Source organism: Ambystoma mexicanum, chromosome 6q, assembly GCF_040938575.1.
Source record: "Ambystoma mexicanum isolate Mex_15411 chromosome 6q, UKY_AmexF1_1, whole genome shotgun sequence".
In the NCBI taxonomy this organism is placed as follows: Eukaryota; Metazoa; Chordata; class Amphibia; order Caudata; family Ambystomatidae; genus Ambystoma; species Ambystoma mexicanum.
The window spans coordinates 1,401,669,574-1,401,694,579 of record NC_090937.1 but is presented as its reverse complement, the minus strand read 5'-3'; the positions used below and the strand labels follow the sequence as shown (position 1 = coordinate 1,401,694,579).

General features: G+C 48.3%; 1 protein-coding gene across 4 annotated transcripts in view; it reads left to right on the top strand.

The window, feature by feature from the left end:
• HTT (huntingtin) overlaps positions 1-25,006 on the top strand; it is a 2,905,635-nt gene that overhangs the window by 2,044,510 nt on the left and 836,119 nt on the right. For all 4 annotated transcript variants that reach the window (XM_069632055.1, XM_069632053.1, XM_069632052.1 and 1 more), the window contains one exon: positions 6,829-6,951. In XM_069632055.1, the coding sequence (XP_069488156.1) occupies positions 6,829-6,951 (123 nt within the window). The remainder of the gene's footprint in view (positions 1-6,828; positions 6,952-25,006) is intronic.

The following is a 25,006-nucleotide window of genomic DNA, read 5'->3' as shown; positions in this document are numbered from 1 at the left end:
TATTTTTGAAGGGTTCAGCAAGCCCTATTGAATACCGATCTAACTAAAGGATATATTGAGTATGTTTTGAATACCGCAACAAAGTAAAACAAGTGCTGAACCATTATGAGCATTTATGAGTGAAGTGAAAACAAGAAGAAGTGAAAGCAAGGAGGTGAGAAGGGCTAAAATACCTCAGAGTGAATTGTAGACTGCCAAGAAGAATGTGAAATAATTATTGGTCCAAGATACACGAGTCCACAGGACTAAAGGTTGAGAGAGAAAAATCTGTGTTGGCCAGAGCCTGAAGAATACAGAAGTACAGCAAAGTACAAAAGGGTTATCGATTGCGTGACCTATAACTGGTAGACCGTGTAGTCCGATAACTGCGCCTAGACTGACTTGCCTCTGTGAAAATAGCCAAGGAAAGCAGGGCTATCGGTTTTATGACCTGTAATGGGTGTACCGGGTGGTCCGATAACTGTGCCTAGACCGACTTGCCCCTACGTGAAAATAGCCAAGGAAAGCAAGGCCTTCGGTTGTATGACCTGTAATGGGTGTACCGGGTGGTCCGATAACTGTGCCTAGACCAAGTGGCCCGTTGGGAGTGTACAAGAAGTTGAACTGATATCATTTTGAGAGCCAGAGGCTTTGAACTGACTGTTGGTTTTTGCAATTTGGAGAAAGAAACGTCTTGGGCAAGGATCACACCAGACTTTATAAACTGTGTTGAACCCTTGGGTAAGGGAACCCCAAGGTCTTTGTGAAACTGTTTTGAACTTGGGAAAGCCAAGAGCTGGAAGAAACTTGGAACTTTACTTTTGAACACTATTTATTTTGTTACTAACATCCCTACACATTGTATATATTAAGTTGTGAGGGCAAGTATAGGTTTTGGACACAGACAGACTTTTATTTGAACTTACGGACACTGACTATCCTTAGTTTCTTTAGGTAGGGAAATTCCACCTTAGCATAGGGCAAGTTAGGTCTTACTCCATCTTGACATTTAAAGAAAATAAAAGCTTTTCTTAGAATGTTGAAGCAGTTGTCTGTGTCTTACTTCATTATGCCTTCACAGAAGGGTGTAACTGAGGTCACGGGGCACGGCACCCCTATATATACTGGCCCTGATGTCATATCAGGCGTGGGGGCGCATACAGGTGTCAGACGCAGCTGACATGGAGCTGTGCTGCGACCCGTGGCGGCAGAAAAATTTCCAGAGAACAGCTGCGCTGGGATAGGGATATCATAGATGAGGAATCCGTGGGAGGAACATCGAACAGAAAGAACATTACAGAGAGGTAAGTCATTTGTTCATCTGGGCCCTAGAAATTGAGTCCATCAATTAGCAGTTTCCTTAACAGTACCAAAATTATTAATAGTACTGTATTAAGGCTGTGACCAATGCAAGCCGCTTCCGGCAAACATGCATGCCCACACATTCAGAGCCAAGGCCACGGCGGTCGTCTGCTAGAGACACGTACTGTGGCAGGTCATTAGCAGGGTGGCCACTGATGCTACCCCCTCTGATCTTTGCAAGCACTAGTGTTGGGATGCCGGCTCCAGGTCAGACGCGGCATTCTGTCAGGCAGCATTAAGGAACTTGTTTTCTTAAGGAGGGTCACATCTCCAGCCTGGGGCTACATTCAATTGTAATCGCCCATACAGTATGGAGGAAAGGGGACAGGATGTAAGAGTAATTACAAGTTACTCACCGTAGTGACTAACATACTCTTAGTCCCCTTTCCTCCATACGTCCCACCACCCCCCCCCTAATAAAACTGGTGTCACTTAGGCAATTATAATATTGTCGACGCCTCAAGGGAGACAGAGGAGTGGCGCCGGTGGGCAGAGTCAGGGGAGCCCATGTTCCCAGGGCTGCACGTCCACGCGCCTCTAGATTTAAATAGGAAGAAAGTTTTTTCTGGTGAAAAAGGTTCCGTCTCCCGTCCCTAGCAAGGGACGTCCATACAGAATGGAGGAAAGGGGACTATGGACTAAGAGTACATTAGTACGTTAGAGTACGTTTCTCCCACAGATGCCTCATCGCCTTCCCTCCTTACCCCGCTATGAAAGTGTCTTAGTTTGCAATGCACTGTGACTTATTTCCTTTTGTGGGATGTGTCTTGGAGCAAAAATTGACACTTTGCGTCCCACTTTTTAAAAGTAGATAAAAATAAAAGTTAATTTAAAGTTGGTCGTTTAGGCCTTCAGTCATGGATGCCTGTTCTTGACCTTTTTTTTAGAGGAGTGGAATTCTCCCCTCTGTTGTGTGATGCTGTCCTTCCCTTTGCTGCTGTGCACAGGGGAAAAAGGTGGGGAACTGATGTATGGGACGAAGTGCATGTACTGCCGACATCATGCCGGGAGTCAAGGATTGGCGAGGTCGAGGCAGACGACAGCAAGCCAGACTACGCCCCCCTGTTGACATTTTCCAAACAGCTGCCACTGAGGGGATGATCTATCAAGACAAGGAATCTGTAGAAGAAGAATCCATAAAAAGAACACTACAGGTAGACATTTTTCATTCTAATGGACTTCCTCCCTTATTTTCTGATATAGAAGAAAGATGGCAATCTAAGTCACATCCTAGATCTGAGGCTCTTGAACCTGTACTTAAGCAAAGACAACTTCAAGATGGTCACCCTATCCCAGATTCTTCTGGCCCTAAACCTGCAGGATTGGCTGGCCTCCCTGGACCTCCAGGATACTTACTTCCACATGCCTATCCACAGGAAGTACCTCAGATTTACAGTGGGGAGGAAACTCCCACTGCCATTTCAGGGTCCTGCCTTTTGGCTTTTCTTTGGCAGCTAAGGTCTTCACAAAGCTGCTGGCAGTGGTGCCAGCTCACCTCAGCAGGGAGAGCATTCATTTCTTTCCCTATCTGTGCGAGCATGGGCCCCAGACCAGGCGTTGACACATTTGTACCAAGCGTGGAGCCTGTTGCATTGCTTGGTCTTGTCCCTGAACTTCAGGAAGTCTCAAGTTTTGCCGTCACAGTGCCTCTGATTCATCGGAGCAGGCTTAAACACTCACCTGGGCAGGACCTTCTCGCACGAGCGTTGGGTAGTGAACATCTCTAAGACGGTGTGCGTCTTCCAATTGCATACAATGATTTCTGCATCAGCATTTTTGCACTTGCTGGATCTCATGGCCTCCTGCATTCTTGTAGTGCCGTAGGCCCTGCTATGCATGAGGTCGCTCCAGTGACTTCAGTTGTCAGTGCTCTCAGTTCTTCTTCAGGTCGCAGCAAAAGTGTACAGAGACCTGGAATGGTGGTCCCAGATGAAAAACATACTGAAAGGGGTGTTTTATGACAACTCTGGCCCCAACTGACCCTAGTCGCGAACGCGTCCTTGGAAGGCTGGGGCGCTCACCTACAAGACTTGAGGGTGAGCGACCTGTGGTCGGTCAGAAACCGAGAACACATCAATTTGCAGGAGTCAAGAGCAATCAGGCTGGCCCTCGTCACTTTCCTCCATTCAGTATGTGGCAAGACTGTACCGGTCCTGACAGAAAACAGTGGCCATCCACTACCTCAGCAGAGAGGGTGAGTTGGCACCTTGCTCTGTGCAGAGAAGCGATGCAAATGTGGCTTTGGGCTCTGGAGAACAGCATATCTCTAATGGCAGCTCATCGGGCCAGCAGGGAGAACCTAATTGCTGATGCCTTATGCAGATAGACTTGGGCCTCCCAGTAATGTGAGCACTGTGAGGAAGTTCTGGAGGAGGATGTAGACCCCTTTGCTTCCACTGTGAACAGGAGCTACAGGTGGTTCTGGCTTCAGGGAAATTTCCACGACAGGACCCTCTGGGGGACACTCAGACGTTCGAGTGGGATTTTTACCTTCTCTCTGCGTTCCCGCCGATCCCGGTCATACCAATGGTTCTCAGGCAGCTAAGCTTGTTTGGGTACACAATGATTTTGATTGCTCCAGAGTGGACCTGGAAAATGTGGTTCCCAGAGTTGCTGGTCATGTCCATCAGCCCTCCGTGGTGCCTACAACAGAGAGCGAACCTCCTTTATCAATTGGAGGGATGCATAATACATCCGATCCTCCACAGCCTGAACCTTCATGATTAGCTGCTGAAAGGTTGTTCTGGATTTTCTGCTTTTTTTTTGCCCAACAGGCCTGCTGGTTGGCACTGTGAAGAGGTATCTTGCTGCCATTTTGGTTTTCAAGAGGACCCCGGAGCAGGGCTCTTTTTTTCACGATCCCCACGGTCATGCAATTCCTGCAGAGACTATGTAATCCTTCCCTCCCTCCCCCCAAGTCAGTTGGTTGTTCCTGCACCGGGCTTGAATTTAGTGTTAAAGTTTCACAGTGGTTTTCTGTTCGGGTTCATCCATTCTTGTTTAAGACACCCTTATGGTGATTTTGCTGTCACGATGCCTGCCCCCAGACATCAGGAGCAGACCCATCTGCCCAGAGTACAGGCACCCATGAAAACTCAGGGAAGCTCAAGGGATCGCCTAGGGGCTTTATGGACTCAGTTGGCGCCAGGCTCATATTGCCTTTTTTTAAACTAAGCAGGACATCCTGTAGAGAAATCATGTACAGGCCACCGTGAGGTCTTGAAGGGATTACTTTCTTCCAGGAACTATTTTACCTGGGAACTACTTTATGGTGGCTATTTAAACCACGCTCGGAGAGCAGCACACGCTTCACGTTATTCTGCATCTCTGCAGCGTAGCGCTCACCGTGCCTGCAGCTCATTATCCAGTCTACAGCTACATCCAACTTGTTCTCCATGAACCGAACCTGCAAAAGAGAAGAGGAAAGGCAGATTAGAACAGGAGCCACACCATTAGTCGTCGCTTTCATCTGGGAGTCGTCGCACCTGTGAGGAAAAGAAAACATTTGTTACAGTGCTGCACTGTCAGCAGCAGCGCCGCGGCATACTCACCAATGCTCCTTTCATCCACACGATCCCGCGAGGCACTCTGTTGAAATCGCTGCTCGGAGCATCTGCATCTGCAAAAGAAATAAAAACAGGTGAGCTGCACTCTGCAAAAGACATTCAAATTCGTACCGCAAGATACTTACTTGGTACATTACCGCTCGAGGTGTCGCTAGTCATCATCCTGCGTCCCTCATTCCGGAGAAGCGCCACACCTGCAAAATATAGAGAGGACAATTGGTTAATCTCTTAATGAACAATATCGCTTGCTAAGATTAGTGCTTGGTGCAAAACTGACTCTTAACTAGGCGCTACCTCAATCCTTTCAGAGACGGAACATTCACCTTGGGCCATTCTGCAAGGGAAGAAATATATAAAAGGAGCAAGAGTGTACTATAAGACAATCGAACTATTAAGACTTGCATTGTACTTTGGATTGGCAGAAAACTTACCTCGGAATCATCGTTGTCTGAAAACTGCCGTAAGCTTATGGACCAGTGAAGTTAACTGTTTTCTACGCACCCCTGCACACCGACGCAGGATGGAGAGCCCATCCTTCCTAACAATAAGGTGAGACATGATGAGGGGAACACAAGGTGGTTTCGGAAAAGACAAAGTTAACCCCTTTTACCACAGTTCGCTAATTACCATTTTACTACTTTAGGAAAATCCTCCTACATGCCAGACAGACGAAACTGAGTGGGGAAGTGCAGTCGCTCATCACTACACTACGCGTCATATTGGTGGAGACCGCTGCAGTCCAGCTTCGTTCGGCGCCCCTGTGGAACCCAGGTGAGCGTAACATTTTCTGGTCGCCATCACTTCTACTAGAGCGAACGGAGGATAGCACAGGGGCAACGTGCTGATCTTGGAAGCAAGACCATGCAGAGCAACAGAGGTTCGAATCCCGGATGCGCGATTAGAACCCGAACTTGTGTATTAAGCGCGTTATTAAAAAACAATTAAATAAATGGATGAGTGAGCTACAGGCTTTGTCAGTTAAACCTCCCTACTTGGTTTTCTCTAAGAAATTGGTGACATTGAGAGTGAGGCCTTCCTTTCTCCCGAAATGATCTCTGATTTCCATCCCTCTCAACCATCTTCCTGTCTTTTTTTCCTCCACCCCACCCCACCCTTCCAAGGCAGAGGAACAATTTCTGTTGGCTGGACCCAGTGCGGGCCTCCAGTTACCACGTCTCTTGGATGAGAGAGGTCAAGAAATATGACCAGCTAGTGCAACTGCTGGCAGGGCTGTGACTAAACAGACCCTGCCAAGGTGGATTATCCGCTGCATCTCAGGATGCCATGATCTGTCTGGTAAGGATGTGCCTTAGGATTTCTGGGTACATTCCACTAGAGGACTGGCTCCCACCTTGGCTCTGCATCGTGGAATCCCTATTCTAAACATTTGCCAGTTGTCTACATGGGCATCTTTGCACACATTTGCTAAACATTACTGCTTGGATTCGCAGTCTGGTCAGGACTAGAGTTTCTGGTTTAGGTGGCGTCCTTGCCCTTCTCCCTCCTCCAGATCTGCGTACTTGTATGTGAGTCCATCAAAGATGAAGAATCTGTGGGGGTAAAAAAAAATCCTAGGAAAAAGTATGAAACTAAGGTTACAGGCATGGTGCCGCAATATATTAGCCCCAATATCATATCCATCACAGAGAGCGTAGAGGCTTCTGGCAGAGCCAATGGGGAGCTGCGCTGCACCCCCTGGCAGTGTAAAATGTTCCAAAGAACAGCTACGCTGGGAGATGGATATGAAAGATGATGAATCTGTGGGGCGAACATCCATCAGAAAGCATTACTGAGGGATAAGTAATTTGTTCTTTATATTGTTTTAAGTCCCAACTTCTATATTTCTGAAAATATTTCACCTGGAACTCTTTGCATCTGAATAACTCAATTGTTTTTTTTTGTTCTTTTTTTAACTTTCAAGGACTGGTTTGTGGCGCTGGTAAAGTCTCAATGCTTCGGTCGGTCAGACTTTGCACTGCTGGAAGGTGCAGAGCTGGTGAATAGAATTCCTCAACCAGAGCTTAATTCGTTCATGATGAGCAAGGTACAGCAATTACAGCACTCAGTGGGAGTAGAAACCATTGATCGTTTGGAGATGGACTTTTAAAATACCATTTGTAAATCAAGAACATAGATATTTGATGTATTGTACTAATGCACCAATGCCATTTTGAAAAACTGTTGTGTGAACCTGTTATTATGCAGCTTTTGTTAATGTTGTAATAACCAGAGAAAGGTCTGAGTAGAGTGCAATGTAGGGGACTTGTTCACCCTAAATGCTTGCTGTTCTAAAGATGGTGCTGGAATACATTTTGTACAAAGAAAATTGTGAGTGCAGTATTTTTTTAAATTCTGTATTCTGTTTAATGGTCATAATGTTATGACCTTTCATACTATACAACTATACATAATATAAGCAATACAATACAACAGTATCAATACTCAAGGTAATAAAACACCAGTACAATATTAAATCCATTGTGTTGGAGAATTAATGCAAAGGACAACCCCAATACCTTTGATTGAAAAATATAGGAGTCCTTTGCCTCAAATCATCATCATCATCAACACTTTTTATTCGGTTTCCGATATTACAAATACACAAGATACCTATGAACAGATTTTTTTTTTTTAAACAAGCTTCAGCAGTCTCTTCTATGTACAAATCCCCCCCACTTAAAAATGCACAAACAATGTTCGAGAGCTCAGTTACATAAAAATTCATTTCTCTGATATCATTCACATCACATTGTCAATAAAACAAGCCATGTCGTAATTTAACAGTGAATTATGGGTTGACAAAATGGTCTTTAGCGCCTACCATATTGTTTTGATTCCAAGTCTATACAATAGTTTCCTTAGCATTGTATTTTTTTTGTGCAAATTAGCAGAAATTCCGATGGGTCATCTGGTCCGCCAATGCTGCAGTCACATGACTTGCTAGACAAAGAATAGTTTCGGCATCATGGTTTATACCTGATGCAAAGAACATACAAGTAAGTGCATGTGCGAAAGCAAAGATCTTAATATTAATGGTAGTATAGAGGTCAGAGGTAAGATAATCATCAGCTACAAGAGGGTCATTAATGTTTACCTATAGCGACAAGGAGCTGAGTGTTGTTTGCTTTGGACAAGTCATTTTCTCTGCAATCTGCTTCAGCTGCTTTTTTAATTCTCATCTGGAAAGCAAACATTGGAGACGCATGCATCAAAGCCGCTGGATTTGGGAGGTCCCACCTTGCACATAACAGCAAAATGTGGGACCACCAGGTAGAATGATTTCCAGTCGACCCTTTACTTAATTCTATAACTGCATTTTTAATGTTCTCATTTATGAAACCCACTTGTGCTTCTTAGTCAAATACCTAGGAGGGGCAGCAGCAAGAGATACCAAGGATGTGGTACCCAACTCCAACCTTATCTGAAGTGCAGTTAGGGACTCCCATGACAGATTTTAGGAACTGGTTTTGAACCATTTCCAAGGGGCCCACTCCCGAGTAGCACCAGAGTTCAGAGCCATAAAGAGCAATCAAGGACATTGAGAGCATTGACCAGCGCAAAAATCATTAATTGTGAGCGGATTTTCATGAGCATAGATTGAAAGAGAGTCCAGCCGAGACAGTAGTCCTCTAGGGGTAGCGTCTAATAGTTTAAAATTGTCCATGTAGCCAAGTCATTTTAAGCTCCCTGTCAAGAGTAGTGGTCAGATCTGCTAAGTAAAGATTAAAGAGGTTGGGTGCAAGGACGCAACCCTGCTTAGCGCCCCACTAAGTGTAAATATAATCACTACGTGTTCCATCCTGGGGATATCTAACCCTATTGTATTGTCATGTAAAGCAATGGTCATCTTCAACAAACCTGGTTGAATGCCTCAGCTATATAGTTTGCCACAACCTGTTTTGATTCATAGTATCAAATGCGGCACTAAAGATCACAAAAGTGATGTAAACCATTTACTTCTAATTCATGTTTGCCTGTTCAACTACTGTAACCAATGCCATGATGTTAATAAGCGTAGATTGTCCCTTCCTGAAAACAGTTTGATTAAAAGGGGCAATGTTATTTGTACCAGACTATTAATGTAGTCCCGCTAGATGCATCCTTCCAATTATTTCACAAAGGTAAATTACACAGAATTCACAAAGCAAAAGTTTGTTGACTTGAAACACAAAACATCCTTTATATTCAAGCACAGGTTTCTCTGTCGTTATTTGAGTGGCTTTTCAATAGGTCTGTCTCCTCGGTCTAGGCGCAGTTGTCGGATCACACGGCCAGTCCATTACAGGTCATGAAACCGATACACATTACTATACAAAACACCACTGCTTTGCCACTTTTCATCTGTTACTGCTTTCATACATTCACATGGCTTTTGCCAATGTTCGTTCTCACAGCTCATACATTTTCCTCATAGATTTAGAAAATGCTGTTTTCTGAAAAGTCACCCTTTCCATTACTCATGGGGTTTTTAAATGGTTTCACAATGGCTCTTTAATATCTTCCCTTTAATTCAGTATTCCAAAAGTAATTGCTTTTGTTCAAATCGGTATTTAAAAAAGCACTTGCTTGCATTCATATCGATATTCAAAAAACAAATGTACTCACAGGTTTGAGAGCCTGTCTGCCGTGCCTGGTGTCCCCCTTTCCTAGGCTGACTCACCGGTTGTTGTGCACAGCGATGAAGTAAGGCTTCTGACCGTCACAACCCCTCTCTCTCGTGCAGCGCCTCACTTTTCCTCTGCAGCCGCTCTTTGTCGCTTCGTGTCTCCACCAGTGTGTCTCTCGCAGCTCGGGCCTCGCTCAGAAGCTCCATCTGGTCACAACTGCTTTCTCTCTGCAGTCTGCCAGAGGCTTCCAGCTTCCCTCAGCTCCACTTCCCTCTGCATCTGTCTGGTGGTCTCAAGTGCTTCTTCTGCCATGCCACCTTCCAGCAAGGGTCTGCACTCCTCCAGCAGTCCGTCGACCTGCTTCCCCAGCTGACGCTGTCTCCTCTTTTCATGTCAGTTTAAACCTCCCGCCAGGTTGATTAGTCCAAAAAAGACTAGACTACTCACTACCTGTTTGGGAGTTCTGCATTGCTCGTGCATGCCTCCTCCTCGTCCCAGTACCAGACTGGTGTAGTTGATTGTGTGAGTCAATGGGAAAAGGATGCATTGATCTTGTTTGCCTCTTCCTCGTCCCAGTACTTTACTGGCGGATGTTAGTAGGTGACTCACTAAGAAAATGGGGAAGAGAATGACAATAGCCTACACATGCTTGGGAAAGGGAAGTTTCATTATGAAAGGGAAACAGTGGTACTGCGGCTCACCTAAGGCTACCTCACCTCTTCTCCCCAAATGACCTCCCCCAGGTAGTCTTCCCTCGCATATCCACCGCCAGGGTCAGAATACGGTAGCTTTGGCTTTTCCCTGGCCACCTGGGTGGAGGCATTGCCTGGGGAAGGGCTAAGGATACCCTCAGGTTCCTCACTGTTAGGCAGATACCTGTGCAGTTCCCTCTGGGACCACTGCAAAAGATTTAAGACTACAGGTGTTTGGCAGTAAACCCACTTGGTAGCAGTCTGTACCACACAGATTTACTTGGTAGCTGTGGCTGAGCAGTCAGACTTCCCTCAAGAAGATTTAGGCAGTATACAAAGTATTCACAATAGGTCAAAAGAACACAGTAGAACAAGTAAACACTGACCAGGGTTTGGTGTAAAAGAGATATAATTATTTATTTAAAACCACATATAGAAAAACACACAGGCACTAATAGTAAGCAATTCAAAAACACGGTCACTAAAAGATATACACTCTCTTAGAAGAATATTAGACAAGTCTTAAGTGAAGCCCCACTTATTTTCAGACAGCGCTGAGCGCTTAACGCAGATGGCACTCTAATGATTTGTTTTAAAAGGGAGAGAAAAGCAGAAAATAAATTGAAACAGATCCCAACACTTTTACAAGAACACAACAAGAGAGGAAGGCAAGGTAAAACCGTGAGTTTAGAGTTCAGTAGGCCGGATCCACTTTAAGGGGATCAAAACGAAATGTGTCCAAGGTCACACGGTTGCAGTGCACAAAAGTCTTGAAAAGGTTCAAAAAGAGTTGGACCAAAGAAAGGGACCAGTTAGAGGGTCAAGGCGGCCAGCCCAGTCCAGAAGGTTGAGGGGTTATTATTACCTTGTAGCAATCTTTAGAAAGGGAGGCCTGGCGGACACGGTACCTTAAAGTGGTGAGAATACTCCAGTGGGGGCAGTTGTTCCTGGCAGCGGATGCAAGTCGGTGCTTCGTCCAGGGGAAGAGAGCATCTCGTCGGGGAGGAAGACAGGAGTCCGTTGCACTGCCAGGGAAGAAACCAGCCGCGGAGTTCTCGGGTAAAAGGAGCGGTCCTTTAGTTCGCAGTCCAGTGGTAAGTGGCTATCCGGTTGCCGGGGTGCTTGGCACGGGCAATTCGACCACAAGCCGGGCTGGGGTGCGAAGAGAAGAAGGTAAACTGGTTGTGCCCACCAGTCAGGGGAAGAAGCCTCTCCAGCCGGGAGATCTTCTCTGCCGTCGGGAAGTGGTGAGTCGGTTCTGCAGGGCTCCACCGGTGGTGTTGTCGTGGTAGGTCGGCTCAGCTTCTCCCTCGTCGGATTCTCAGGTCCTGTGGCGACTTCTGATGTTCCAGTCCCCAAAGCCCTGCTTTTATGCAGCACACCTCCATTCACTCAGCCTAACTGTAAATCAAACATGCTAAGTGGTGAGCCGGCCGGCTCACCACTTGGGCCAATGACACAAGAGTGCGACTTGAGTTACCAAGGTAACTCAGTCCAGGGTGCCTAAACCCCCTCCCACACTCCCTGTGGTACCCAGACAGAGTGGCATCACTTTTGGAGGCTTCTGTGGAGAAGCCCCCCAAAAAGTGGAACAAAGGGCTCGACTTGGGTTGGAGTCACAGAAGAGAACACAAACGCCATTTTAGAATCGAGTCCTGGCAAAAAATACCAACCGGCGAATTAATATTAATTAAATAAACCGGCGGTATGTTCGAGGCTATGAGAATTTAATTAAATAATTAAATTTGGAAGCCTCGAACAATGGGAAAATCCCATAGGGATATATTCGCGGTCGAATATAAAAAGTAGTATCCACTGCCACCAGTCAAAACTCGATCAGGGGGGACGGAGACGTGCCCCCTCGACTAACAGACCCCGGGGCAATCGAATTGCACTGACCAGTACGTCCACAATATGATGGTTTGTACTGGTTTCTGTTAATTATTTGGGACTAGTAAAGCCAATGGTGACTTTACATGCCCTGGGAGACAGTAGTCAGTCCCAGGGTATGGAGTCTATGGTGGGGTGTCACTATGACACCCCTGTGTCACTGTCACTGCACGGAGGGTGCTGTGTAACACACATAGTAAAAACACATCAGACCCTATGGAGTAAAGGACCCCATAGCCCATAAAACACATTAACAGTCAAAGGAACACCATAAATCATGTCCAAGAGTGGGAGAAAAAGAGTCTCACTCTTGGCAGGAGAAAAAAACAAACTCCAGAAATCCAGCAAAGCTGCTGGGGGACTCACTAGGTTAGAAAATTCAGCCTAAATAGAGAATTCTCCCTAACACTCACAACAAACATTACCAGTTGAAGGTGCTCCCTTTTGGGCTCACCTTCGCGACCAAGGTCTTCACCAAGCTGGTGACAGTGGTGGCGGCGCACCTCAGGCGATCCAGTATTCACATATCCCCATACCTGGACAACTGGCTGATCCAGGGGAAGTCGCTGCAGTAGGTATCGACTCATCTTAAGGAAACCTGCTCGCTGCTTTACAGGTTGATCTTCCTCCTAAACTTCCAGAAGTCCCACATCACACCAACGCATAAGCTCTAGTTCATCGGAGCAGTCCTGGACAAACTGGCTGTGGAAGGCTTTTCCCCCCGAAGAAAGTGTCTCAAGTGTAAGGCAAATGGTTGAGCTTTTCCAGGGCTACGACAAACCTGCCAGTGACTTCCTTCCTCCGCCTCTTAGGTCTCATGGCTACCTGCATTCTTCTGGTGCCAGAGACCAGGCTGCAAATGTGATCTCTGCAGTGGCTGTTGAGGGATCAGTGTTCCCAGTACTTTGATGCCATGAAAGATGTTCTCGAGGTCAGTGGCCGGCAACTTTTCTTGGTGGTCCAGTAGAGAAAACATGAGGACGGGGAGCCCTTTTGGCTCCGGGGCCCCGGGCCCAGGTGGCCACGCATGTGTCTCTGAAAGGTTGGGACGCTCACTGCGAGGACCTGCAGGTGGGCGGCCTCTGGTCACCAATGGAATGCTGTTGGATTATAAACAGGCTGGAGTTGTGGGCGATCAGGTTAGCCCTGATGGCCTTTGTGCCCCCCCCTCAAGGGGAAGCAAGTCCTTGTTCTAACGGACAACACAGAGGCCATGCACTAACTCAACAAACAAGGGGGTGTTCGGTCTCTGCCCCAGTGCAAGTAGGTGCTACAACTATGGTTTTGGTTGCTGGAGAACGTGATATCTGCTACAGCTGTCCATCTAGCAGGAACAGAGAATGGGCTGGTGGGACACTCAGCGCAGGCAGAGCACGGTCTCACATGAGTGGGAAGTGTGCCAAGAATTTCTCGATGAGATCTTTGCTTAGTCTGGTACCCCGACAGTGGATCTGTTTGCCACAAAGTCCAACAGGAAGTGCAAACAGTTTTGCTCAAGAGCATTCCCGTGAGCAAGGTGCACTACGGGACGCGTTCTTGGTGGAGTGGGTCTTCTACCTCCACTATGCCTTCCCTCCGATTCTTGTCATCCCATGGGTTGTCAGGAGGTTGAAGTTTCGAACAACTATGATCTCGATTGCCCCTGATTGAGCGAGGAAAACATGGTACTCTGAGCTCCAGGACTTGACCACCTGCTCACCTCTCTGGTTGCCTCGACGGCCAGACCGCCTATCCCCGTTGGAAGGTCGGGTACTTCACTGAAACCTAGAATCACTCAAGCTACATGCTTTGCTCTTGAGAGGATGATATATGATAACTGGGACCTCTCAGAGAGGTACTTGAGGTGCTACTGGCTGCATTCAGACCATCCGCAAGATCTCTGTATGCGTGCAGATGGAGAAGATTCGAGGCGCGGTGCAGGGAATGCTGGATATACCGTATTGCTTATTCCTTTTGTCACCAGCCTCGTCAGGCCTTCATATGGGTACCATCAACATCTACTTGGTGGCTTTATCTGTTTTTAAGAAGTCCCTGGATCAAGGATCCTTCTTCACGATTCTGGTTATCATCCAATTTTTGAAAGGCATTGTAAATAAGTTTCTGCCTACTGTTTGTGGTTCCAGACTAGGACCTAAACTTAGTTTTGAATTTTTGATGGAGGCTCTGTTTGAGCCTATGCATTCATGTCCGAGCAGGCTACTTAACGTGAAAACAGCTTTCTTGGTGGCAATCACGTCAGCAAGACGTGTGGGTGAATTGCAAGGATTTTTTTGCAAGCCCTCCTTTCTACAATTTTTCAAGGAGAAAGCCTCACTTAAGGTGCGTCCTAAATTTCTACCTACAGTAGTCTGAGTTCCATGTGTCCCAGAGCTTTGACTTGCCTGTCTTTTATCAGCCTCCACATATGCCTAAAGATGAGGAGATGCTACACAGACTGGATTGATTGATTGATATTGATTGATATTTTATTTCTATTGCGCTTGTACACAAGTGTTTCAGAGCGCGACAAGGCAAGGGAGGGGAACAGGGAAGAACAAAACAGTGATCTTATTAGGCCCAGTGACATTGAGAACGCGCAAGTGCATGGGAGAGGGGGATGGAAAACGTGCATGGAAGGAGGGAGAAGTGGAAAGTGTGAAGCAGAGGAGAAACCGATAAATAACAATAAATATATAATAAAGGCAACAAACAGTGGTAATGCAGCCAGCAATTTGCAAGTGCTAGGTTTAAGGCAGCAGACAGGGTAGGTCTGATAAGTGCAGGAAGAAAAAGCGGGAGGCTGTATGAGTACAGATACAGACCCCAGGTATTGGTTGAAAAGCCAGGGCGAGAGGTTAGACCCCTGGGGAACACCACAGGTAGAGAGGAAGATAGATGAAAGGAAGATGGAGCGGAAGATAGATGAAAGGAAGACCCGAAGAGGGCTCTCTGTTTTTATGTGGCTAGAACTTCAGAATACACCCGTGAGGTATTCTACCTTTTCTCACCTGCCCTCAGAGGCTCACTGTCTCCAGATCAATGGTTCTCTCCAGGCTAGATTACTGCAATAGTCTCTTTTTCATTCTTCCAACTTCTACTCTCTGACCTCTCCAACTTATTGTTACGCTCACCTGACTCCCACGGAGGCGCTGGCCTGGTTCGTGCTGCTGTGACCTCTTCTACGGTGATGCGCAGGGTTCGGAAGACGGACTGGACCGGGCCCCCAAATCTGGCTTGTCTGGCTCGCAGAAGTATCCTTCTGTAGGCGGAAATAGGGGATTTACTGTCTGCCTCCCACTTTCCCCTCTCACCCTCCTTGAAACCCTTCTGTGATTTCTCGTAGCGTCTCATCTTAGGGTCTGGAAGGACGAGCTCTCGATCCTGCTTCTGATGCAGGGGCGCATTGGTATCCAGTTACTTCACTGGATTTTCAGATTGGTGAGAACCAAACTTGCTTGGCTTCCAGATACGTTTTTTGATAAGAGGTTCCCCTTGTGTCCATGCATTAATGTACTAATGCTAGTGTCTTTTTCCCCATAGGGGCCGGGGTACGGAATGCTGGGGAACAGGCACCGACCCGAGATGAGAGGTGAAATCCTTGTAGAAATCAGGTAAGTCTTTAATGAGCGTTTTTTGGTAATGTCTTTTCATTCGCTCATTAACGCTGATGTCTTTTTTTCCCCTTAGGGGCCGGGGTACGGAAATGCCAGGATGCGGCGCGGACCCGAAATGAAGAGGGAATGAATTAACAGGTAAGTCTTAACATGGAGATTTAGCTTTCCTTATTCCCTTCTCTCTCTCACCTTTTGTTCTGGTCTTTTTCTCCCTAGGCGCTGGGGCGTGACTGCGAATCCGGATGATCGGTGCTGAACATGGAGGCGCCCTGTAAAGATGAGTGGAATGCGGCGCTGCAGCGATCGAAGCGATGAGCTTTTAAATTAAAGTCTTCCTTTTCAGGATTGTCGGCGAGATGTCTCCGGGATGCGGATTTAGCAGGTAAGGACTTTTCCTTCTTCTATTCTCTTCTTCTCTTCCTTTGCAGGTGATCCAGGATGCTGGCAAGCGTGGCAGAAGTTAGGATGCAGGAGCAGACACGGTGAGCGTCCAGCTGCTAGATGCAGAACAACGCGAAGCACGTGTGGCTGTTCGGGTGGGGTTTAAATAGCCTTGGAAGAAGTTCCAGGTATATACCCTTCCTCCAATCAGGTATGTATCCTTCCCCGACCACGCCCGGATGGTAAATTAGTCCCACAGGTAAAGTAGTTCCTTTCAGGCCTCAAGGAGGCCGGGATCCTGCAGCATGGTCTGCATCAGGTAAGTGCACCCAAGCATTCCCATAATGAGCCTGGTGCCATAGGCGCCAGGACACTGTCCAAAGGGCCCCTATATGGGGTTGCTGGGTCCTTCTTGGGGAATGGATGTCTGCTTTCGGGGACGCCGTGCTTGAACCGGCTCCCCAGGAGCTGGCATCATGACACTTATCCAGAACAGACCCGCAAGACTTATTCTTGGCCTCAAGCCCAGGGACCACATCTCTCTGGCGCTGAAATCACTCCACTGGCTCCCCGTGCCTGCAAGGATCAAGTTGAGTCCCTCTGCATAGTCCACAAGGCTTTCTGGGGCCGAGGCCCTTACTATCTACAATGCTCTCTTCCCAAATGCTCTCCTTCCAGAGCCCTCTGCTCAGCCTCCCCAACTCTCTGCAGGTGAGCCGTTTCTCCAAACAGAGATTCAGGGGTAGATCCTTATCCTCTGCAGGTGACTCCCTCTGTAACAGCTAACCTACCTCTCTCTGTCTTGAGCCGGACCTCCTTAAGATTCGGAAACTCGTCAAGAACTACCGCTTCTCATCCTCTCCCCTGCTAACCTCCTTTCGAGGGGATTGGGTCCTCTGATGTATTCCATATCTATAACCGTAATCACCACAGGTGTGCTGCTTCGGAAAATCTTTCTGCGTCGATGACGCCGATACGCTGTCGAGGAGATGATGGTGATTTTTAAGTTGCAGGGCTCCGGTCTGTCCGTGCCGTCGAAAGACACCGGCCGTGACCGTGCAAGAGACACCACTCGCATGCCTTCGGGCTCGAGTGGTCGTCGTGATCACCGGGCGCCTTCGAGGTCCCGGTCGGGCAAGGTTAGTCGCTCTAGACATGCCCGTTCCAGGTCCCGGTCCTCAACGCCCTTGAGACCGTTGGAGCCTGTGATGTCTTCGAAGAAGACATCGACGCCTGCGGCGCTGAGGTCGTCAAGGGACTGTCTCGAGGCTCCGCCTCCGAGGAAGCTGTCAACGCCATCGGCGCCCAGGCTGTAGGCGCCACGCTCGACGTCGATTCCATCGACGCCCTCGACGCTGTTTTGTCAGAGGCATCCCGTGGCACGGTGGAACCCCCTAGAAAGGCTCTGGCCAAGGCTAAAAATGTCTGTCCCTTTTTCTGTGCCCTCATTCCAGCCTCTGGATTATATTTTTGAGGTGGATGAACGGTCTGAGGAAGGTATGGTTCCTGAGGAGGTACTTGATGAGATTTGGTCTGGGCATAGCCAGATTGAAGACCTGCGGCAGTCATTGCACGATGCCAGTGGTCTGGACACCTCTCCTGAGGTGGAGTTCTGTAGACCTGAGCCTGGCACCCATGCCGAGTCCTCGTACCGGCGCCTTATGTCGAGGGTAACGGAATACTTGGGGTGGTGTTTGCCACCAGTGGATTTTGTGCAGGATGACCTGACGGATATCCTCGACCAAGGTCCACCAACTGACCCGGTACTGCCATTCTATATGGCCTTGCAAAGAAGGGTGGCGGCGGCTTGGACTGCCACGGAGAGTTTCCCGGCAGTGAGCAAGTCTTTGGCGCGAAAATACTATCCAGCCAGTAGTGACCCCTGCTACTTGACCACGCACCCCACTCCGGAGAGTTTGGTGGTGCAGGCAGCTACGGCCCCAGCAAAGCAGGTGTCGTACCCTACCATCCCACCTGATGGGGACGACAAGCGTTTTGATGGCTGGGCGAAGGAAGTGTTTTCTTCAGGGGGTATGGCTTTGCAGGCAGCCAACTCTGTGCGTGAAACGTGACAAGGCACACACTCTCTGTGGAACTGTATTTCGTTAGCTGCTGATCATATTCCCGAAGGGGAGGAACGGGATGTTTTATTGCCATGGTGCAGGATGGCAAGTATGCCATGTGTGAGTCTGTTCAGTCGGGTCTGGACATGGCATATTGTATCAGCGGTCCATGGCGGCGAGCGCCGTAATGCGCAGGTTTGCGTGGTTGCGGAAGTCGGGTTTGCTCCTGATATGCAAGCCCGGCTCCTCAACATGCCCTTTGATGGTGAACATCTTTTGGCTGCAGTGAAGTTGTTGAGCGCTGCAGTTCGCCAACCTCTGCCTTTTCGTCCTAGGAGACAGCAATGGAGGGGAGGTTCCTTTCGATATTACTCATCCTTTAGTAGATCGAGAGGAGCTGCTAGTCAAAGGGGCCACTGTAGGAGTGCCAGAGGTGGAAAACAGGGTACTCCAGGTGCCAAGGCCGCTCGCGCAGTTGCCTCTTTACCCTCAGGCAATGCTGCAGCCACTTCAGCTCAGTCTTGAGGCCATGTCCCATGGTTTGCCAGTTGGGGGAAGGCTGGCACAGCATCTTGTAGAATGGTGTAACATTACTTCAGATGTGTGGGTTCTGGAGATCATAGCCCACGGCTACTGTCTTCCTTTCCGGCAGAGGCCTCATGACAATCCACCAGGGAAACTCTCTTTGAAGAGTCCGGACCCGCTCCTTGCGCAGGAAATTCAGTCCTTGCTGGAGAAAGGCGCCATAGAACTGGTGCCTGTAGCGGAGAGGAACAAGGGATGGTATTCCCCTTATTTTTTGATTTCGAAGAAAGACTGGGGATTGAGACCCATCATGGACTTACGCGGTTTGAACAAGCACCTCAGGAAGGACAAGTTCAAGATGGTTACTCTCTCTCAAGTCCTCCAGGCCCTTCAACTTCAGGACTGGTTGGTGTCTCTCGACCTAAAGGACGCTTACTTTCATGTGCCGATCCATCCCAAGCACAAAAAATATCTGAGGTTCGCGGTTGGCGACTCGCACTTTCAGTTTCGGGTCCTGCCATTCGGATTGACCTCCGCCCCAAGGGTTTTCACCAAGCTCATGGTGGTGGTGGCAGCGTATCTCAGGAAAGGGGGGATTCATGTCTACCCCTACCTGGACGATTGGTTGATCAGTGCGCGCTCTCCCAAGCAAGTCCTGGATCATCTGTCCGTCACCTGCCACTCCCTTCACAAGCTGGGCTTCTCCCTCAATTTAAAGAAGTCCCATTTGACACCTATCCCAGCAGCTCCAGTACATCGGAGCAGTGCTCAACACATCCCTGGGGCAGTGTTTTCCGCCGCAGGTGAGGGCTCTTCACATTCAGCAGATGGTACACAAGTTTCAACGTGTCCAGAGTCTCCTGGCGTTCGAGTTCTGGAGGTTGCTCGGCCTCATGGCATCCTGCGTTCTTCTGGTGCCAGAGGCCCGGTTGCGGATGAGATTGCTGCAATGGGCTCTCAAGATGCAGTGGTCACAGTCCTCCGGCAGGATGTCAGACCCGGTTCAAGTGCCGCCCTCGGCCGCTCAGGACCTTCTGTGGTGGGCCGACGAAGGCACTCTGATGAGGGGTGCTCCATTTTGGCTACACTGGCCGGAAGTGACGATCGTGACGGACTCATGCCTCACGGGTTGGGGAGCTCATGCCAAACGAGTTGACAGTCAGCGGTCATTGGTCTCCGTCGGAGTCCAGACTCCATATCAATCAGTTGGAGCTGCGGCCGTCGGGCCTGCCCTGAAAGCTTTTCTGTCGACTGTGCGAGGAAAGAATGTCCCGATTGTGACGAACAACACGGTGGCCATGCACTACCTCAACAAAAAGGGGGAGGCAGGGTCACTTCCTCTGTGCAGGGAGGCGATGCAGCTCTGGTTCTGGGCCATCCAGCAGGGAATTTCGATCTCGGCAGTTTATCTGGCCAGAGACAAAAAAGAGACAGCGGATGCTCTGAGCAGGCAGAGCGCGATCTCTCACGAGTGGGAGTTGGCTCGGAAGATTCTCCTGGAGATCTTCGCCCTTTGGGGGACCCCTCAAGTGGATCTCTTCGCCTCCAGTGTCAACCGGAAGTGCGAAAGGTTCTGCTTGTGGGAATTTCCTCCAAGAGGAGCCTTGGGAGACGCGTTCGTTGTGGAGTGGTCCTTCCCATTGCTGTACGCGTTTCCTCCAGTCCCCGTCATCCCGCAAGTGCTGCGGAGGTTACGGAGGTTCGGTTCCAGAATGATCCTCATTGCTCCGGCATGGGCCTGGAGGACGTGGTACCCGGACCTTCTCGACTTGTCCATCTGCCCTCCACGTCGTCTTCCCTAACGAGGCGATCTGCTCTCACGGGAGTGGGGTCAGGTTCTCCATCCAGAGGTCAGATCCCTCAACCTTCACGCTTGGCTTCTGAAAGGTTGAGGTATAAGGATTTGGACCTCCCTGAAGACGTGATGGAGGTGTTGCTTTCGGCCAGACGACCGGCAACAAAGTCCCTGTACCGATGCCATTGGAGAAAGTTCTGCGACTGGTGCAGGGTTAAGAATGTGGATCCTTTTTCATGTGACATTCCTGTGGTTCTGTCTTTTTTGCTTTCTTTAGCCCACAAGGGCCTGCAAGTGGGTACCATTAAAGGTTACCTGGCGGCGCTGTCCATATTTAAGCGCTCGTCTGAGGATTGTTCTTATTTCAAAATTCCTTTAATTTCTCAGTTTTTGAAAGGGCTCACTAATGTGTTCCCACTGTCACCTTTCCAGGTGCCCGGTTGGGATTTGAACCTTGTTCTAAAGTTTCTAATGGGTGCTCCAATTGAGCCTTTACATTCTTGTCCTTTGAGACTGTTAACCCTTAAAACTGTATTTTTAGTTCCGGTCACTTCCGCTCGCAGAGTGAGTGAGATACAGGAACTTTCAGTTAAGCCACCCTTCACTGTGTTTCATAAGGACAGTGTTGTCCTTAGAGTTTGTCCTTCCTTTCTTCCGAAAGTGGTGTCGGAATTTAATTTAAGCCAGGTAATTCTTCCGGCATTTTATCCTCCTCAGCATCCTGGTAAGGAAGAGGAGAGGCTTTATAGGTTGGATCCTAGGAGAGTTTTAAGTTTCTACATTTCACGCATGTCCCGGGTCAGAGTGGAGGATCAGCTCTTTATAGGTTACGCTGGAAGGCGTTTGGGACAAGCTTTCACTAAGCAGACTTTGTCCAGATGGATTATCTTGGCAATTCCTGAATGTTACCGCTTGGCGGGTAAGGACCCTCCGGTAGGCTTACGGGCCTATTCTACTAGGGGTATGGGTGCCTTTACTGCCCTGCAGAGGGGTGTTCCTATTCGTAACATCTGTGAAGCAGCCACTTTGGCTACGGTCCATACTTTTGTACGACACTACTTCCTAGATTCTATCCATGGGCAGCATCTGGCCTTTGGCAAGGCGGTCCTTTACTCTGCAATTTGATTGGGCATTCTAAATTTCTATATTCTAAATTCTTTTTCCCTCCTCCATACGTTGGTACTGCTTTGGGAGTCTGTCATAGATATGGAATACGTCGGAGGACCCAATCCCCTCGAAGAACAAGTTACTCTCTTACCTGGTAACGTTCTTTCGATGGGATGGTCCGACGACGTATACCATATCGCTCCCATCCTGCCTACCCCGCTACAGAATTTCTTATGCTCTTGCAGCTCACGTTTCCGCAAGGCTTTCTGTGGTCATGCTGGCAGAAGATTGGTGAAACACGTTCTGGGAAAAAAACTAAAACTGAGGCTACGGGCGTCGTGCATCCTACTTCCGGTGACGTCGGCTCGACGGAGGCCCTCGAGGACAGCGTATCGACGTCATTGACGCAGTACGCAGACGCCGAAAGATTTTCCGAAGCAGCACAGCTGTGGTGATTATTGTCATAGATATGGAATATGTCGTCGGACCATCCCATCGAAAGAATGTAACCAGGTAAGCGAGTAACTTGTTCTTCTCTTCTTGCCTCCTTCCTTCTTTCCCCAACCTGCACCGATGGCTAACCGGTCGGCTAGTGCACCTCCAGAGCCCCACAGGTCCCAGGCTCCCCGCCAGTCCTGCACTTACAGCTGGGCCTCTGCACTCTGCTTGGAACTACTGATTTATGCTCCATGAGACAAGCAACCGCTCTGCACTTAACCCAGTCCCCTGCTGGACTGGGCGCACTTGACCCTCTCTTCCGCACTTTGTTCTGCTCACTTGCACGACCTTGACCTTGAATGTTCTAGGCCTTGCAACACTGTCTGTCTGGTCCTCCCTCTGTCTTCCCCTCCCTAGCTTGGTCGAACTTGAAATTCCCATGTATGGGCGCATTGGATGACCAACTACCAAGCAGTCTGAAATGTCGCCAGACAGTACTGTAGTTCATTGATTGGTATGCTCCTCCCCCTCTCCCCATCCTTTTCTCCTTTTTTGTCAAGCACTTACTAGTAGATATGCCTCTGGCCTAGTATGCTAGCTATTGTTGGTAGATCATTCGTAACTTTCGAGGCCTAAGAATGACAACTGTATTCCCTTGTTTCCTTTCCAGCCTTGAAGCGCTTTGAAGCACTTCACTTGTGTACAAGTACTTTACAAATAAACAATTACAACTCTTTGCAGCTTTCTCTTTATCCGGAAAGGTTCTGGCTGCGTCAAAACAGACAATCTCCCGATGGATAACTCCCTGCATTTCAGAATGTTATCAGAGAGCAGGAAAAGACCTGCCAACAGGCATCCCACCAGCGGCATGGAAGCTTCATCTGAATTGCAGAGGGGTGTACTAGTAAGGGCAATATGTTGAGCAGCGACTTGGTTTTCTCTCCACACATTCATCAATCATTACAGCCTGAAAGCGCATATTGGGGGGTGGTTGGTGGATGGGGAGATAGGTGGCCGCATGCTGGGTTTCCAGTTGAAGTTTGTTCATAAATCGAGGTCCGAGGACCAGGTTCTGTTATGTGCAAGTGGACCTACACTAAAGGAGAGGGACCTGAGGGCATGTATCAGATGGACACATTAGATTTGAATATAGGGGGCTACAACAGGAATCTACTGAACATTGGGTGTGATCCGGGAAATCTTGCAATGGCTGTTTAACTTTAAGCATAAAGTTTGGTCTGCTGTAATGCCTCTTGTTTCTATTTCCTTATTGTTGAGAAAATGAATAAACTTTTATTTTTAAAGCATTACTGCCATGATGCAGCACATGGTTCAGATGCTCGATTTGGCTGAGCCGTTTTGCAAAGCTTCCTTGTCTAAGGTGCTTTCATCCTGCCTCTGCACTCAGTACTGCTTTGGGAGTCTATCTAATAAGGAATCTACGGAAGAATGTAATCTATTGAAGGAGAAAATACTTACCGGTGTTTTTCTTAATATGGATTCTTCTCCTGCAGATTCCTCATCACACTCCCCTCCGGCCCCACTATGAAAGTGGTCTGCAGTCGATTATCGGATGTACTCTTATACTGAGACAATACTATGACTAGTTATGTATTATTCGTTTTTTTTTACTTTGCGCTATAATGCTGCCAGTCACTAACTTTCAGCACAATCCTGTTCCTTTTAAAAAAAATGTATTTTAATAATTGAGGGTTTTTGCCTATTTTCAACCCAAATCTTATGGGTTCTTCCTCCTCAGCAACTGAGCTTAGGGGCGACGAGGGGATGAAACTGCGGCACAGGGGCCTAGTGACGTAGTGTATAAGGCTTCCAATGTCGGGTCCGAAGCTGCTGAGTGACACTGTAGAGTCATACTAAGCACCCTGTCGAAAAAGTTTCAGAGCAGCTGATGCTGAAATGCATATCTATCTGATGAGGAATCTGTGGGAGAAGAATCCATCGATAGAACATGACCGGTAAGTAATTCCACTGTTTTATTAGTAAAATATGGAAATGGGAAATGGGCAAAGCCGAACATCTCTGTTCCTCCCATCTGCTCTTTTGTATGTCGGGCCCGTGAGAGCTGTGGAGCCTTTTGATGGAACAGAGGTGTGCAGGAGAGATGGTGATGAAATGGAGAAATGCTGGTGATCCATATATTGTCATTGACTTTTTCTCCCCTAGTACATGCAGTGAAGGTGCTGGAGTGGCAAGAAACAAAATGTTGCTGCAGCATGGGAGAACCTCGAATTAGTGGGTCAACAGGAGTGGTTTTTAGTGTTCCTCTCTCCTATACCTGCTGTGAGAGGGTCTGAGTATTGACCCTGTCGGGGTGGAACAGGGACCCCTACGTACCTGGGGTGGAGGGGGGGGCTCAGCTGGTTGTATGCCAGAGCTGATCCTACCACAGAGAGGATATGAGGGAGTTGGGGGTGGCCCTGCCCTCCCCCAGAGTATGCAGTATGTCTGCTGGTACTGCTGTCTCTTCCACAATACCTGACAGAGGCATTTCTGGTCAGAGTTGTCTTTTGTCCTATTCAGGACAGCAACACCCAGAATGCACCTAGTAGCAACAAGGAAAACTCAGACCGGCATCAGGGGAATGGAATCGAGAACAGAATTAAATTGGACTGGGATTTTACTTGCTAGACAGAGGTAAAACACCTAGAAGTTGGCATACCATCCCAAGACGGGCTTCCGGCAAATGATGGGGCAGCAGAAAATGAACCTTGTGTAAGAAGGAACTCCTTGGGAGACACAGAAATCATCCCCAAACCGAATTGGAAGCAAAACCCACCAGCACATGAAGTCCAGAAGGAAAACGAACTTCATGAGTACATGGCTGCTGCCTTACAAATGGAGATTGAAAAGGGTGCAGGGATAAAAGCCTTTTTGAAGCCTTTCAGGGATTACTTAGCCATAAATTGGCCAAGAGGAGCATGTGACTAGGGGCGACCAGTGGTAGCTGGCAGGAGTTTTGGAATGGGGAAGGCTTGGCTATACAATCC